General features: G+C 37.3%; 1 protein-coding gene across 1 annotated transcript in view; it reads right to left on the reverse strand.

Annotated features, from left to right (window-relative positions):
- Nucleotides 1–289: 289 nt before the first annotated feature.
- ZFAT (zinc finger and AT-hook domain containing) overlaps nt 290–14,434 on the reverse strand; it is a 95,285-nt gene continuing 81,140 nt past the window's right edge. The window contains exon 16 of the mRNA XM_082499418.1: nt 290–1,504. Within this exon, the coding sequence (XP_082355544.1) occupies nt 1,265–1,504 (240 nt within the window). The 3' untranslated portion in view covers nt 290–1,264. The remainder of the gene's footprint in view (nt 1,505–14,434) is intronic.

The raw sequence follows: 14,434 nt of genomic DNA on the forward strand, positions 1-14,434 counted from the left end.
CATTAACAGAATCCAGCAGACTCAGAAGAGGCACCACATTACATCGACTTAGTCAAGAGCTTTTTTCCACTTTTCTACCAAGAACATCTATAAATAAGTTAAATCACATAAAAAGGACCGCCTAGACTTCACTAAGCGACTTGCTTGATGAGAGACCACTAATTGGAGGAATACTTTGGCAGAGCCAATGCAAAATAGCATTTTTTACTTAGCTGTGAAAGCGAACCCAAGAATTAAGAAATTAGAGCATTAGAAGAAAACATGACAATTTTGTTATTAATAATTTTTATAGCTCAAATTTAAAAATATTAAATCAGAAACAATTCAATATTCATGAAGAAAAATCTGGAACTATATACATGCATAATTAAGAATATCTAGATCCTTTTCAATATTTACTTAATTTTTTTGTACAAGTTCTTTCACACAATCATATTTACAAGCATGTCTGTTTAAAACATAGGAACATACATCTTTTATAGCATTTACAAGTCACCTGAATATAATTTTTTTCTTAAAAACAAAAGAATGTTTCATTGATTTGACAGATTTGGTTTCATCATATGCTACAGGACAGATAGTTATCCAGTAGGATGGAAAGAGTTATCATTATTCAGTTATCTAAATAACAGTCATCCTACTGGTACCCAGAATTATCACATATGGCTTTAAATACTTCCCAAACTCAAAAGATCATCTCACAAGTAAAAACTACAGTCCATCTGTGGTATGTTTCTAATTAGTCTTGAGCCTCTGTTTGGGTTAGATCCACAACTTGGCAAACACATTCTAAGCATGTACTCAGAAACAAGAAGCCCTTCTAATTTAAAGAAAAAAACAACTCTGCTTCCAGTCAAACCAAGTGCATATTAAGTATCTATAAAATGGGATGTATTCCTAGACATTCTAGCTACCTTTATAGATGTTTTGTTATTGTGGTGTAACATGGTTTTGAACAGACAATATTTGTGGGGATTTACAGGAATCAAGTGAGAGATCTTCTACGAAGGGGAAGAATGCTTTTTCCTCAAAATATGAACATTTTTTAGAAAAAAAAAAAAAAAAGTCCAAGGAGGTTTTGTACATAATATACCTAAGTCACTGATACAATCCAACCAGTCACACCACTATGTAGTAACAAGGTCTTGTTTCACAAATTAACTGAAAATTTTTTAGCTTGGTTGCTTTTGGCTAGGGAAAAAAAAAAAAAAACAAACTTTTGGCTTTGGCAAATCAAGTAGCCATCTCCTTTGAACACTATTCCCTAGAGCTCCTGCACCGATTGTTCCACAGTTTGTTCTTCTACAGGCTGCATAGCTTCCTGAACATAAACTATAAATTCTGAAGCCTCTCCACCCTGTGTATAGACAGTCACTGTCTCAATTCCCTCCACTTCATCTGAGGAGACTACCAGGTGATGCTGCTCAGCCAGCTCCACTGAAGCCTGCTGCAGTGTCTCTTGAATCATCAAAGTGTGATTGGCCGATTGCTCCTCTTCTTTCACCTAAGGAGAAATTGAAGAGATTACAGAAATTTCACCTTTCCAATAAGTACCTGGTATTGTGATGATTAATGGAAAATACAGCATAGAAATTAGAAATCAATCGTTTTGAAAGAAAATGTCGGTTTTGCACAGAATTTTTAGTGAGCACTTTTGATTAATAAGTGTATAGCTGGACAGAATACTGAAAGAGTAACACAGCATCCCAGTTATATGCACAGAGAGCTGCAAAGTTCCAAGAACACAGGTCTTTGGAGACAGCTTTAATCTCTCAGCAGTCATCCATTCAAAACCACTCTTATTTGAATAAATCTGAAGTCAAACACTTCTTCTTGTAGCACTGAGATGAGAATCCATCGAAAACCACAGTAAAAAACATCTACTGTACCCATTTCTTTTTCTTTACTTTTTTTTTCCCAGCCAACAGATTGCTTATAGAAGTAAAAATTTTATTGTAAACCTAAATGGACTTTTATTAGAAAACTGTGAAATGTAAATATTACTGAAATAGATTCCTAAGACCTACTGTTTGTTAGCTAGCAATGTTTACATTATTGCGAGGATAGTGACAGAAACAATTGAAAATAACAGAATTTTTATTGCTTCTTGTCAAAAAGAAAAAACACCACCACAATTTGGTATCCAGTTTCAAAGAGTTCAAACCTTCTGAAAACCTCTGTTAAGATACAGTACTTACTAGAATTCAAGAACAAGTTTTAATTCTTTACCAAAACCATAGAAAGTTCCTATACAAAGTACTCCAGCCCAGTAAAAACACATCAGGAAACTCTAAGTTATGTGGAGAAAATGCATTCTCCCAAGTGTTAGTGATAAAATAATGTACTTTTGAGGAGAGAACAGAATAGCCGTTTTTTGGTATGTGTCGTGGTTTGGGCTGAGCTGGCCACTAACGAATGACAGATGCTCTCCCCAACCTCTTCCTTCAGGGAGAGAAGGATGAGAGGTGAAAGAGAGACTTTTGAGTTGAAAAAGAAACTAAACTACTTTAATGAAAATATTGATAGTAAATACTAATAAGAAAAGATAATAAGAAAATAATGAAATATATAAAATATATACAAAACTGTATTGAGCTCCCACGATGATGATCATGTCACCAGCAGACACTGGGAAAGTCGCAGACTGGATTCAGCAATGGGCGGGAGCTGAACTCGGGAGCTAGACTGAGGAAGGCACGGATCAGGATCAAAGGCAGACGAACTGACAGAGTCCTCCTCAGACATCGGCCATTGAAGAAAGAGTCTGACCCTTTGGTCCCTCAGCTTTTATACTGAGCATGAGGCAGATGGGATGGAATACCCTGTTGGTCACTTTGGGGTCACCTGTTCTGTCTGCTCCTCCCCACAGGTGCGACCCCTCTACGCTTTTCCACTGCTGACCCTCCAACGGGGCAAATAAAGTGAGCTGCCCTTGGCTGTTATAGCAATTAGTATAAGCAAGAGCCTCTCTGCATACCATTCCTTGGCATTAACTATAAACATCAGACCTTATCTCTGCTAGAAGTGGATACTGTCTGAAAAATATGCCGGTAATTTTGGAGTGTTCAGTTAGTTAGAAGAGGCTTAGCTGCAAAGTAAAATTACTGAAAAGAAAATTGGTTCTGTTTTACCTCAGAGCAGGACAGTATGCAAGATATATGCGAAGGCATTTGTTAGATGTTTTCAGTACAATACCACTCCCTGTGTTCAGTGAAGAGAGCTGTTTTATTTCCTAGATCATAAATGCCAACCCACTTGCAAATGCAACATGCAGTTATTCAAATCCTCTCTTCCTTCTCTTTTCAGAAAATGGGTTGTTTTTCTTAAGGCCTATTTCTCTTTCATTTAGGCTTCGCAAATATTTTATGAAGTAAGCTGCCAGAGAGAAATCATGTTTATTTCTTACTGTAAGAAAGTAGCTGATTGAATCTGTAGGAGGTCACATTCTCTACAACAAATATGTTTTTCATATCCTCAAGTGCGTCTATAAATTGTCCACTTACACAAACAGGGAACGAAGACAGAATTGCTGGCTCACCTACACCTCATGATGGAAAGCAAAACTCCGCGGTACTTCCAATAACCATACCACGCATAATAAAAAGAGAACAAAGGATTGATAGATATCAGTTTACTGGATCTCAGTGTACCCTTCTATCTCAGAGCAGTATACAGTGTGCTCTTGGCAGCACTGAACTCGTAAGCGATTTTGAACAGAACAGGTCAAACATGGTGGATTTCGCAAAGTGTGGGATCTGAATTATGCAAATTACAAAGAGGCTATTTTTTTAATTAGAAGCTGAATCAAAAGTTCTTCTCCAATTCTCATTTATATGACATTGTTCTTTAAACAATCAAGTTCAAGAAAATACAATTAAGATCAGTATTGTTGCTTAAGAGGGGAGCGGGAACAGAAGGGAAGAATTACAGCAAAGCTTCCAAGCATGTGTTTGGCTCCTTAGAGACCAGCAAGGAGAAAGAGAAGTTCTATATGTTTGTTTTCCTGACGCTCTTTTCTAATTACATTTTTTCCCAAAGCAACCATTCCCATTGTTGTACACTGCCTTCTCTTTTACTTTTTAATTCCGTGTTTAAAATATCTGTCAGATGAAGAAAATTTCAGAGATGCACAAACCCCTTAGGACTTCGTATCACTTTGAACTTTCACTCAATTCATCAGGCTATATAAAGCTTTTTCTTGAACAATAACAGGCATATTCAGGTGTTAAATTATTTAGAGGTCCCAGAGTCAGTATGCCTGTGATATATTGATGAAATATATGCGGATTTTATCTGATGAAAGATGTAACATCTAAAGAGAATGTTGCCATTGTCATTGACCTTAACGCAAGAGCACAATCGTACGTACTGATGCTGACTCTGGCTTTGTTGCACAGGATTCAGATTATAGTGATAAAACTACAGGGATGAGCTGAAGTCCTTTCCACATTCTGTTTCTTTTACTGAGCACATCTGAACATTTCAATTGAAAGTTACTTTAAACAGCTCCCGCTGATGTTCAAGCTCAACATCCTACAGAAGCGAGTGATGCTGGATGCTCGTCTTGACACAACAGAATTTGCAACCACCCTCAGAAAAACTAATTAACGTTGTCACAAAATATAGGTAACACCAAAGTACGCTTTACTAATGGAAGCTTGAGGCTGTCTTTGAAAAGCAAGGAGCGAAATCATGAAAAAAAAAATATAGCACTGTTAACTTTCTTCTCTTGTTCTTCTCCATGCACCACCTTTTTTTTTAATTATTAAAGAAACACTAAGTCCTACTGAAAGCAATAGGAACAAATTGCCTAAAGAAGCTGTGGATACCCCATCCCTAGAGGTGTTCAAGGCCAGGTTGGATGGGGCTTTGAGCAACCTGGTCTAGTGGAAGGTGCCCCTGACCATGGCAGGGGGGTTGGAACTAAGGTTCTTTCCAACTCTAACCATTCTATAATTCTATGAGTTTTGTGAATTCATACACAGGACTCCCTTTTCATAATTGTCCTCTCCTCTTTCCTGAGGATACATGCTCCAGTGTCAGCTCCAGTGTCAGCTCCTGTGTAAAAGGGAAGGACATACACAAGATCATAGAATAGCTCTGTAGGCTTCCTTTTTGTGTTTGCGATTGTCCAGGACCTCCTTGTTCATCGATGCAGGCCTCCTAGTGTTTTTGCCTGACTTCTTTGTTGGGAAGCATCGCTCCTGAGCTTGGATCCTCGATTATTAACCAGCTTTCTTGGGGTTCTCTTCCCTCCAGGGCTTTATCCCACACTACTCCACCAAGCAGATGCCTGAAGAGGCCAAAGTCTGCTCTCCTAAAGTCCAGCTTACTGTGTGCCCTCCTCACTGCCCTAAGGATCTCCACCATCTCATGGTCACTGCAGCCAAGGCTCCCCTTGAACTTCACACTTCACCTTGTTGGTGAGAACAAGGTCCAGCATGGCACATCTCATTGGCTCCTCTACCACTTGCAGAAGTTATCATTAACACATTCCAGGAACTGGATCATAATAGGCATAAAGATCATAATAGGCATACAAAAGTCTAATCATTAGCGAATTCAGATAGAAAGCTGCAGTTAAAGATGTTAGCTAATTAAAATCTCACAGCTTGTTATGAATCAGCTCACAATTACAGCCCTTGATACTAGAGATCCTCAAACAAATACACAGATAGCGGTGTCTAAAATTTGGCCCTTTTAATTATTTAATATACACTAACTTTTCCTTATGTACTATACATAATCCCCTGACAACATGCCTCAGGCCAGAAAAATTACACTACAGTTGCTCAGAGCTGCAAGAATGCACAGCACGGTCTGAGAAGGATCTCATACAGTCTCACTTTAGTCACCGTAAACCAAAACCCATAAATAATTTTAAATATAGTTTTGCGAGTATACATAAATAAGGAAGAAAGAAAAATAAATAAAGCACAGCTGGCACGAAAATGAAATGAAACCAGAATCTCATTCAATTCAATAGCAGCAATCTAATACTTATTCAGTTTTATATCCTTTTGAAATGAAAATGGCCAATAAAGAAAGTTAATTTACCTGCCTTTATCAATGTGATTTTATTAGCCTTGTCTTGCAGGGTAAAGAAGACTAATGCCCTTATTTCTGGTGTTTCTAGTTTCCAGTGTCTTTTTTGGACAGCTATCTGTAATTCTTTTAGTTTGACAAATCACCACATTATTTTGGATATTTACATTTCAAATCTGTTCAATGTTTACAGGCTTCTGCTTGGTTCCTATTAGATTGTTCCACAGGGAATAGTCTCAAAACATTAATTCACATCCCTCAAATTGATGAAACAGTGGGACAGCTGCCATCAGGATGAATGAAGTCACTACACTCAATTCTTTTTATTGGCATCTGAAATCTTTTGAAAAGTAGCATCCAAGACCTCTGTTCTGTTTGAGAGCCAGCTGAAAAGCAACTGGCTGCTTATCCTTCGCTAAAGAATGACAGCAAGAAGCTGAAGCCACACACAGCTGGCACATTAAATCAATTCAGTACCTGCATAAATATTCTTTACTAGCTAAACGTGTCTATCACAAAAGCCAATGGCACTTTCACCCCCATATCTTCATAGAAAGCTCAACATTTCTAAATTATAAATGTTACTAAATTAAATATCTGAGGACCATCCAAATACATGTAAGTGACATTAAAAATGAGTATCTCTTAGATGAATCTCTTCTTTAATTTGAGAGAAATTAATTCAAGCCATTAAATATACTTCTTCCCTTCCCTGAAAAGGAGTAAAAAAAAAAAAATAATATTTGCAGTAAGATGCTAAAGCCGCTTTCTTATTCTAAAGCTCATCCTGAGAAATAATGAGTATCTTCAATTTCCTTTGAAGTCAGCAGGAGTTGCAGGTCCATAGTGTTTAAAACAGCCTTGCTGGGCTTGACCCAAAATCCTCTACAGAATCTCTCCCTTGATTTCAGATTGAATACTGCCTTTCAGTTTACCATAAAGAAAAGTTAATTGCAGGGATCTTGCCAGGATTTCAAAACCTTACACTAGGTTACAGGTACTCCTATTTATATCGTAAGACACCACAGTAAGAAAACATACAAAATATCTACAGAAAGGATTAAAAGGAAAAGGGAATATAAGCATTCTAGATCACAGAGAGCACCTGGATATGTGATGTGCCAGCTTATGTTGGTGTCTACAGGACTGTCCTCTACCATTTTGTTTAGTGCCATTTGAATAATTTGAACTCTATCTCTCGGTTCTAGTTTACATATAGATATACTGTGTGAAAATGACGCAGAGATGCACACAGAAAACACTGTAATTTGATCATAGGATCCTCTATAATGAGCTACAAAACAAAGACAATCTGGCACACAAAAGTCTCAGAATAATAAGAGACTTGAATATGCAAGAGTTGCTTTGCATAAAATAAAAAATGCAAAGTGGCAAACAAATCTTCATATTGGTGATGCAGATTTTTTAAAAAGTTTCAGCAATTGGCTGGTTGAATATATCCTGACTGGCAACTCCACTCAACTGACAAAATGCTGTATCACCAGATTTCCTTCTGAGGAAGTACGGCAAGACAGCCATCATTTCAAGAATTCTAACAGGACAGTAACCTTGATATGAGATTTTATCTATATGTTACACAGATGACAAGAACTCCACAGAGCCTGAGAAAACAGGGCCATCTGCCCCAGTTAAAATTTTCCTTTATGGGTACCATCAAGTTAAGCATCACATTGCTCCACGTCCTAAAAGAATCGCGACCTTCACAATCAACCTATATATAAATCCACCTATTGGCAAATTTTCTAGATTAACAGTGGAAGCAGCATCATGTAGGTATAAATCAGAGCCAGACTGAAATACAAGGTGTGCTGCTGAAATCTGCCTTTGACAAGACAGCCATGCTAATATTATTAGATATTTGTTTTTGAAGATGTGTTGCACTATAAAATTCTGTTTTGTGATTGGCTTCAAGCTGATGTGTAATCTTTGCTGTGCATTGCTACTGCTGTCACTTTGAAGAAAGTGACTGTTACCACGGTAGGATTTTACCGGAGCCTGAACAGATCATAGAATAAAAGGATGAAAGGAACTAAAATAAAGGGTGAAATGCATGGAAATCCAGTGTTTTCTTTAGCTTGATAAAGACCTGCTTAGTTAGTGAAACAGTTGATATACTTACTCTGAAGAGCAAATTATGTAGAAGTCTAGGTTGAAAATACGTTCCTGTGCTTTTCAGGAATAGATTTAACCCTAGACTCCAAGCTACAGAGGTAGTAAGAACATCAGTCCTGTCTCTTATTTCTGAATGAGAGAAAAAGAGAAAGAATTCATCAGCCAATTACTGCTCTTTATAGTTAATACTGGTGTAGTGCTTTGCACCAGGACCTGGATTGTATCCAGTATGCTACATGCAAAACATATTTCATGCCCCAAAGGCTTTATAATTTCAATACAAAATAAGAGACAGTAAGCAGACAGAAAAAGGGAGGTGGGGGAGTACAACATAAATAAGACAGCGGTAGTTTTTTGTGACAGTCATTAGTATCAATATACCAATAGCCTAACCACAGATAATTACTGTCATCATATATTTGAAGAGTAATTGAAAGAAGACAATGAGGTACAAATTGCTCTTCATTAAAAATCCACCAAACTAAGCACAATATGGAATAAGGCATTAAGAAACTTGTTTGAAAAAAGTAACAAGCAATTCATTCCTTATGGACTGAGCAAAGGTAGGAGTCAAAATCTTTACAACTAATGAGAAACAGAACACTAAGTCAGAAAGGAGTAAAAAAAACCTTGGAAATTTAACCAAGGTTTTGTTTGATGCGGCAAAAAGGAACATCAAGTGAACAGAATAAGAAAGGGTGATGTCAAGAGGGGCAGAGAAAAGTAATCTTTGATTTTTTCCTGAAAGAATAGAAAAGACGCAAAACATATTCTGTGAATGTCAGAAAGACGACTATCAGAGTTAACTGTAACATAAAATAATGATGGCTTGGACAACCATTTTAGCTAAGTGGTCGAAATAAGAGACCATATAAAAGTCACCATGCAGAACAAGTCAGCACCACTTAACTAATCACTTGCATGCAAGGCCCAAGAATCCTACCTGAAGAGGACACCAGCTTCCTGGCTTGAATAACAGGAAAGACTTACATCGCATTGGGTTGAAAAAGAAAGTGGACTAAATCACAGAATCACAGCATCATCATCAATCATGGTCAGCATTGGAAGGGACCTCTGGAAATCTATGATTTGACCCAAAAAGGGGCAACTCTTCTGATGTTCTCGCAAGGGATTCGGGAAATAAGCATTCAAGGATGTTCATATTGTGAAACTAAGAAAATACACTTTGAATCTTGTCCTCCTGGAGAATAACTTACTGACAATACACACTGAAAGAGTCTCCTCTGAAGAAAATAAGATAGCGGGAGTGCTCAGTTCTGAGGGAAATGTTTCTTCACAAGAAACTCAGTATTTAAATCAAACAAATGTTTAACTTGGAAGAAACTTCTTCACAATCAGTTAATATCCTTATTTGATGCACATGCTAACTGAAAGAAACAACTATACATCAAGGTAGTTTGTAGTTAAACACTCTCTCTCTCTCTCTATTCTAGTCTACCTACAGATAGATGGTGTGAAAAACAAGTTGTTGAACACAGACCTGCAGACACTGTAAATCCAGGGGGGCTGTGATACCGGCATGACTGCTCATCCTCCAATCCTGCCTTTATATTCAGCATGTGAGCTAGGAAAATAGTCCACCTATATAAATAATGGACTGAACAGCCTCTACTGGCAAAATAAACAAAAACACCTATGAATCAATCTCCACCCTAAGGCATGAAGGCACACGTATATCTGTAGTAGGACACAGAGAGTCAAATAAATGCACAGAAAGTAAACTGACTTGTTTTACATTTCCAGTCCCTCCATCTTGCCAAGTGCTCTTTTCTCACAAAACCGCTTTCTCCCCAGTTTCTTATGTGTGTTTACCACCCACCATGAACACTATTTCCTTCCTTTTCTAAGCATTTATTAGCCTCTTTCCTAGTTATTCTTCGAACTTAGCACTCTTTGCTCTCATCTTTTCTTGTTACTTTTTTTTTGGTGTTTAAGCAGTGCAGAACAACTCAAATATCATGCCATAAAGAAATCTCTTCATTAGCTCTATCAGAAAGAGATCCAAACTGGATCACTAGTAACTGAAAAGGACTCAGACTGACAAGGATACACTTCTCTTGCAATGCTGTGACCAAAGCTTCACTGTGGTTTTTTGCCAATCTCAGATCATATTGGTAAAACTTCACATTATTAACTTTTTTTTCTCAGGCATTTGGTGTGCATTACGTTCCTTAGTAGCTGTATATTTTCGTAGCTGTCAGGCAACAAGATTTCTCCCAAATTAGATACCAGGAAAAGTTTAACTTTGATAATAGGTTAGTACACTGACTCTCAGGCAAGAATGAGCTAAAGTAGTTTTGGGCTCTAGACACAACCTTTGAAAAGACTCATACACATGACATTATCAGAGCCAACAATGATTCCTATATCCCAATCATAGTCCAAGCTAAATAGGGCTAACTTTGCAATTTTTAGGTTTAAAATTGTGAGATGAATCCCAATTCACACTGGGATTGGTTATTGCTATGTTGTTGAAGTGTTTTCTTTTACATAATCATTCCTATGAACAAAAAAATTATGAAGTTTCCAAAGTCGGAACTCTAATTTTGTTCTTCTCAACACCCAATTCAGGAGCTGGAGGCTTTAATCAGACAATCTCATCTTGATTTCACCTCCATTATAATGTGCATTCATGATTTAAGATACTTGCAGTAAGACTACACGCAACTCAGAACGATAATTTAATAGAAGAACACCTCCAATGTGGTATCCTTTCTGTCTTGTGACTTAGTAGAAAACAGTTTTAAAAATATGACAGTTAAATCTAGCTAATCCACTGGACATCTTGCAATACGCTGAAAAGGACTTATGGATAAAGACAGTTTGTTTCTTCAGGTGTAAGTCTTCCATTAACCTGAAACACTACAAGTACTGCACACCGAAGGGGTGTGAGCACACAGGTTAGGGGAATTGCTAAAGCATGAAGATCACAGCATTACTGATAGACATTCACATATAATTTTAAGGATCAAGCGTAAATGGCACTTTTATGGGTGAAAAGTAAGGAAGAGAACAGCTGTGGGAGAAAGTTCCAGGGAGGAAACGGGAGAAAAAGATAGCAACAATACAGTGTAACATTTACAGCAAAAAATACTTTTAAAACTTTCTAATAATTTAGGATTTAGAAGAAATTTCTTGGTGCAAATATAGACGTACGAAGGCAACTTGCAAGGGCTAGCTAAAAATGAGATATGAAGGTAAGAACTGATGAAAAAAAATGGGTAATGTATGTCTTCAGAGAAAAAGGAAAAAAACAACATAACAGCATAAAAATCAGAACAACTACAATAAATGTTGTTAAGGAAAAAAATGGAACCAAGCTGCTAAGCAAGGACTCGGTGAGGCCATTAAAGAACAAGAGTGGAAATTCAGTGACAGATGATCCTGATATATTGCTGACACCCTGAGTGAATTTTTTGTCTCACAATCCACAAGAGAAGCTGAAGGTCACAGAAGGAAGTGTAGAATAAATTTTCCAGTAGGAAAGTGAAATATGAACATGCCTTAAGATCACTTCAAGGTTAACAATTAGGAACTCAGCATAATTAAAACCTGACAAAGTCGTACATACAAATGAGTGATATCCCACAGAAAGCAACTCAGTATTGAAGAAAAAAGAGAAGCTGACATTTCTGAATAGGAGAGGATTACAGTCACGTTAATAACATTTAAAGTCTTCCTTCCCTCAAATTAAAAATGGGTGTGGCTTTAATTCTGAAGCAATCTTCTCACGGGAAGACAAGAACTGGAAACTAAAGCTGTATCACAGATCAAACAGACTCTGATTAAAACATTAATTTATATAGAAAAATAAAAGAGAAGAAATTAAAAGAGAAACAAACATCATCATCTCCATTTTATCCTTAAAGCTCACTAAAGGTAACTAAGTAGTCAGTCAGCTGCCGGTAGGCACACTGCCACCTGATCCTCCCCTGGGAAATCACGGATCTGCACACTTCTGCACACACAAAGTGAAAAGTCACCGAGGGTACCAGAGAAAGAAATGAGTAGGCATTCCAGTACACGCAAGAAACATGTTAACAGAGGAACAGTAAGGCATTACTAAAATCCAGCATAAACAGAGGTAGCACAAGATCACTCAGCTTGAGGTGTACTTAAATTCTTCACTGATTTTGCTTCTGTCCAACTTCAAGTTAGGGGAAAAAAAAGGCGTTTTATATTAATAAGACTCTAAAGGGGGGGGGGGGGGGGAGAAAACAAACAAAAAAAGAAGAAAAGAGATTCTGTGCTCTGAGAATTCAGTATTTGATTTGATATAGCAGTGGAGCTTGTAACAGTTTGACATCAGACCACTGAGAATCATTGATATACACAATGCAAGGGAAAAAGAAGTGATCAACCCTTAACAGTATAAACTCAAATGCTAGAAATATGGACTAAGAAGTGAGGGAGAAAATTAATTTAAGATATAAACATTTACTTACAAAAAGCTGCCAGCAAATTCAGATGCTCTAACAAGGAAGACGATACGATTTAAGATGAATCAGACATTGATCAGATTTAATACTTGGAGAAGGAAGAATCAGTGAATTTTTTAAATTATGCATTTTTTAAATTTAACATTCAAATAATCAAAACATAATTTTTCTTGGCAGCTGCTACTTCAACAGTCACTTCTTCCTAGGCTTTTAGTAGAAAGGCCTCAAAAGATACATTTTTAAGGGAAGAACAGGTTTCAGTAATATTAACAGACAGCACAGACAAACACCAAGGACTAATACTGTATTCAACCCTTAAATAGGCCACACGTATAGCTCAGCGTGCAAGTTGGCACTGACTTTACTGTCAAAGTTCTTTCGAAACTTGCACATAAAGAGGACTAAAATGTCTCTTCTCTTTAATGACTGAATTAAGTTTCCAAAGTTGAATCTGTTATTCTTCAAAGAACGCAAAAACTCTTACGTGGTTTCTAATCAAAATACCTGTTAAGTATTGCAAAGGTAGGTCTCAGAATGCTTTGTCTTAAAATTCTGCCTTATCTCCCTGACATTCGGATGGCAGGTTTAGGAATTATCCAAATACTACATTCACAGACTACAGAGCTCCCACTTCTGTGGAGCTCTCACGAATTCAACATCCACAACACTACAAAACAGACGGCACTCAAAAGTTAGTTCTAGCTCTCAGAATAATCAGAGTTTTGGCTCATTCAAATAAAAGGAGTGAATTAAGCTCTTCAGGAATGAAAGACTTTGTACTTTCCTCAACTATCAACCACGTTGAGCGCAGAGAGACATTGATTCAATGAACAGAATGGGAAAAGGGATAAGCAGAGAGGTATGATGAAACAGGAGGAACAAGTAGAGCTTGGAGAATACTGTGAGGAGAAACGTAAAATGTCAGTAACAAAGTTAGCAGACACCTGTGAGGAAGAAATCCTGGGCAAAAGACTTGATGTTTGCATTCAACAGCCACCTCAAGTTGAAAATTATTTCCTTGTAATTGATGATTTTGTATATTTTACCATACTTTATTTCTAAAGTGCTTTAGTAATACTGTACATTGTAAATCTTTTTAGCCAAAACTGTGCAGTACCAAACTTGAAGAAAGATCTACATACATTAAAGTTACTTCTGCCAATATCTTATAAGGTTTGTCTCATCTTGAGAGGAACAATATCGCCTACCACAAATTATGTCACTTAATTATCAGTTGAATCCACCATCTTCCTGAAATTAACAATCAATTATACATGGTTTTTTGATATTGATCTCGATCTTCTGGTCTTGCACAATTTCTCTGGTAACAACAAAATTAACTACAGATCTTTTCAATGAACTACAACTCAACTGAATTTGTCTTTATTTATCTCAAATGTGGGTGGCCACACTGACTTTTGTTTCACATAAACAACTGCTGTAAGGAACACCCACAATATTATTCTCTGCAGATTCTCTGCAGATCACTTGTGTTGCACCCCTCATTAGAAAGGCAGTGTGAACACGGACTGAGTAGAATTTTCGTATGTCCCCAGGGTATGTGACTTTAGGACTCTGCAAATCCATCTAACTTCAGCCACAGGACAGCACCGCAAAGACTAACGACAATGGTTCATCTTTGGGTACGGTCCCACAGCACTATGGTTGCAGAGCACTCACACACTTCTGCACAAGCAATGCCCTTCCATACTCTTCTGAAATGGATGAATGCTGTGCCAAGGACCTCCTGATTCTTTTAGATGACAATGGGACTAATTGCCGCCCTTCCTCCCCAG

This window comes from Vanellus vanellus, assembly GCF_965231255.1.
Source record: "Vanellus vanellus genome assembly, chromosome: 2".
Lineage (NCBI taxonomy): Eukaryota > Metazoa > Chordata > Aves > Charadriiformes > Charadriidae > Vanellus > Vanellus vanellus.